The sequence below is a fragment of the Myotis davidii genome, unplaced genomic scaffold (assembly GCF_000327345.1).
Source record: "Myotis davidii unplaced genomic scaffold, ASM32734v1 scaffold72, whole genome shotgun sequence".
NCBI lineage: Eukaryota > Metazoa > Chordata > Mammalia > Chiroptera > Vespertilionidae > Myotis > Myotis davidii.
In genome coordinates, this window is record NW_006284618.1 from 5,725,555 (window position 1) to 5,727,753 (window position 2,199).

Below are 2,199 nucleotides of genomic sequence, written 5' to 3' on the forward strand. Positions count from 1 at the left end.
GTTGCGGTTGAGGCCTGTGAAGGCGCACGCAGCCCCGGAGCCCGCCCCCTGCCCGGCAGCCGCTCCCCGGGGTCACCGGTGGGCACACCCCGCCCTGAGCGCGCAAGGCTTCGGCCCAGGAAACAAGTCGGGTTGGTGCCGAGCGGGAGGCCGGGCCGGGCGCCCTGAAGCCGGTGTGGTTCCCACGCGCGCCCCTGCCCCGGCCCCTGGCCAGCTGGTGGAAAACCAGCCACGGGAGGCCCAGCCACGGGGAGCCCGAGGCCTCCACCCGGGCAGGTGGGCTCAGCTTCACGGGCACTTGACGGGGACACGGGAGAGAAAGGCCCCTGTGTGCAGAGCAGGTCTTCCCACGCCGGGCGAGAGGCCGTTCAGGGCCAGCCACACGCTCCTCCCTCCGCGCCCAGCCCTCGAGGCCTGTGGGCCTGGCCCGGAATGGCCGTCAGTGGGAGCCACGGGACGTAAGAAAGGCAGGCTTTGCCTTTTTCTAATGTTCCCCCCGAGGCTGCAATTACAATGTGGGAGGGGGTCCCCAGGGCTCCCCTAGCGGCTGGGCCACACGGGGGGGTGGGGGGCAGGTGGTCCTCGGGAGGCCCTCCCTCGCTCCTGTGAGGGGGTCGCTGAGCTGCAGAGGTCACCGCCCGGGCTCAGTGTGCGGGGCGCCTGGCCTGGTGGAAGCTCCGGCCCCATGAAAAGCCCGGAGTAAGTGATGAGCGCCCGGGAGAGGGATTTGCCGATGAACAGGCAGCAGCTGTTTCTCCTTCCCTTTAAGGGCCAGCTGATGAAAATCGCACGCCTCCCGCACGGTACCTGGAAAAAGGCTGCACGTCCTTTATTCAAACACGTCCGTGCTTTGTGATTCATTAAAACGCTTTCAAACCGAATGCCAATGACCGGCCCACAGGAGCGTTTCGGGGTTTTGTATAATGTGCACATTTTTATTCCCATTTAGCATGAGCCGCCTCTTTAGGGGGTGGGCTTTGGGCTCCTCAACAACAGCTAAGGGAGCAGCAGCCAGGAGGGGGGGGCCTTGCCCACCTCCCAGGAGGGCCTGCGGGGCGGGGGCATCACTGTGCTGCGACCCCAGGGACCATCCCGCCACTACGCCCGCGGCAAGGAAGTTCCGGCTGCTGGGCCAACATCACCCGAAGCCGGTGCAGCCGATTCCGGACCGCGCAGAACCTGGTCCCTCTAGTCCACACAGACCCATCCACGCACCAGGCTAAAGGGCACGTTTCAGAGCCACAGGGAGGAAGCGCACACGCAAGCACACACATGCACATGCCACACGCATGCACGCACACCAATTACTACATTGAATGACTTTTATCACAAGAGAATTGTTTCCTTTGTGAAACCAAAAATAATGAAAACAAGACTCGCCTGTTCCCAGTGAGCGGGCGAGAGCGTTTCTGAGTCTGACCTCCACCACATTCCAGGGCAGGAGTGGCACTGGACGCCCACTTCCCTGCGGTGTCTGACACACCCATAGGGGAGCACTCGCACCCTGTCTGCCCCGGGAGGGTGCGTGGGAGGCCTCCCTCCCTGTTCTGGGGGCGGAAGCAGCGCTGCTCTCCCTTCCTGACTCGCAGTCCCCCTCCCCCCGCAGAGCCGCTCAGCCACGGCTCCGGGTTCCCTGGGAAAGGGGACCCCGCCCTTTCGTGCCCAGTGTGCCCAGGGTGGCGCTGGCACAGAGCCAGCTCCAGCTGGTTACGCTGTCGGACATCCCCAGCGATGCTGGGAGCACACAGCCAGGAACCCAGAGGCCACCGGTTCCATTCCCGGCCAGGCACATGCCCGGGTGGCAGGTTCTGTCCCCTGTGGGGGGCCTGCAGGAGGCAGCTAATCAGTGATGTTTCTCTCTCATCGGTGTTTCTCTCTCTCTATCCTTCTCCTTTCCTCTCTAGAACATCAATAAAATATCTTTTTTAAAAAGAAAAAGAAAACAAATGGAACCGTCTCTGCTGCTGCTGGGCCGAGCAGAAGGCACTGCTCCGCCTGCCCAGGCCTTGGCGGAGGGGCCGGGCCGATACTCACTGGCCGTGGACACGGAGACCGCCGGGCTGTGTGCAGACTCCCCCGCGGGGCTGGTGACCTTCAGGCGGAAGCGGTACAGGGTCCGCGGCTGCAGCCCCTCCACGACGTGCCTGGTGGCGTAGCCCCTGGACGAGGAGACACGGCACCGGGTCACTGAGTGCGTGA

General features: G+C 64.0%; 1 protein-coding gene across 1 annotated transcript in view; it reads right to left on the minus strand.

Annotated features, from left to right (window-relative positions):
- The window catches only part of FANK1 (fibronectin type III and ankyrin repeat domains 1), a 37,941-nt gene that overhangs the window by 29,874 nt on the left and 5,868 nt on the right, over positions 1-2,199 (minus strand). The window contains exon 3 of the mRNA XM_015572596.1: positions 2,035-2,159. Within this exon, the coding sequence (XP_015428082.1) occupies positions 2,035-2,159 (125 nt within the window). The remainder of the gene's footprint in view (positions 1-2,034; positions 2,160-2,199) is intronic.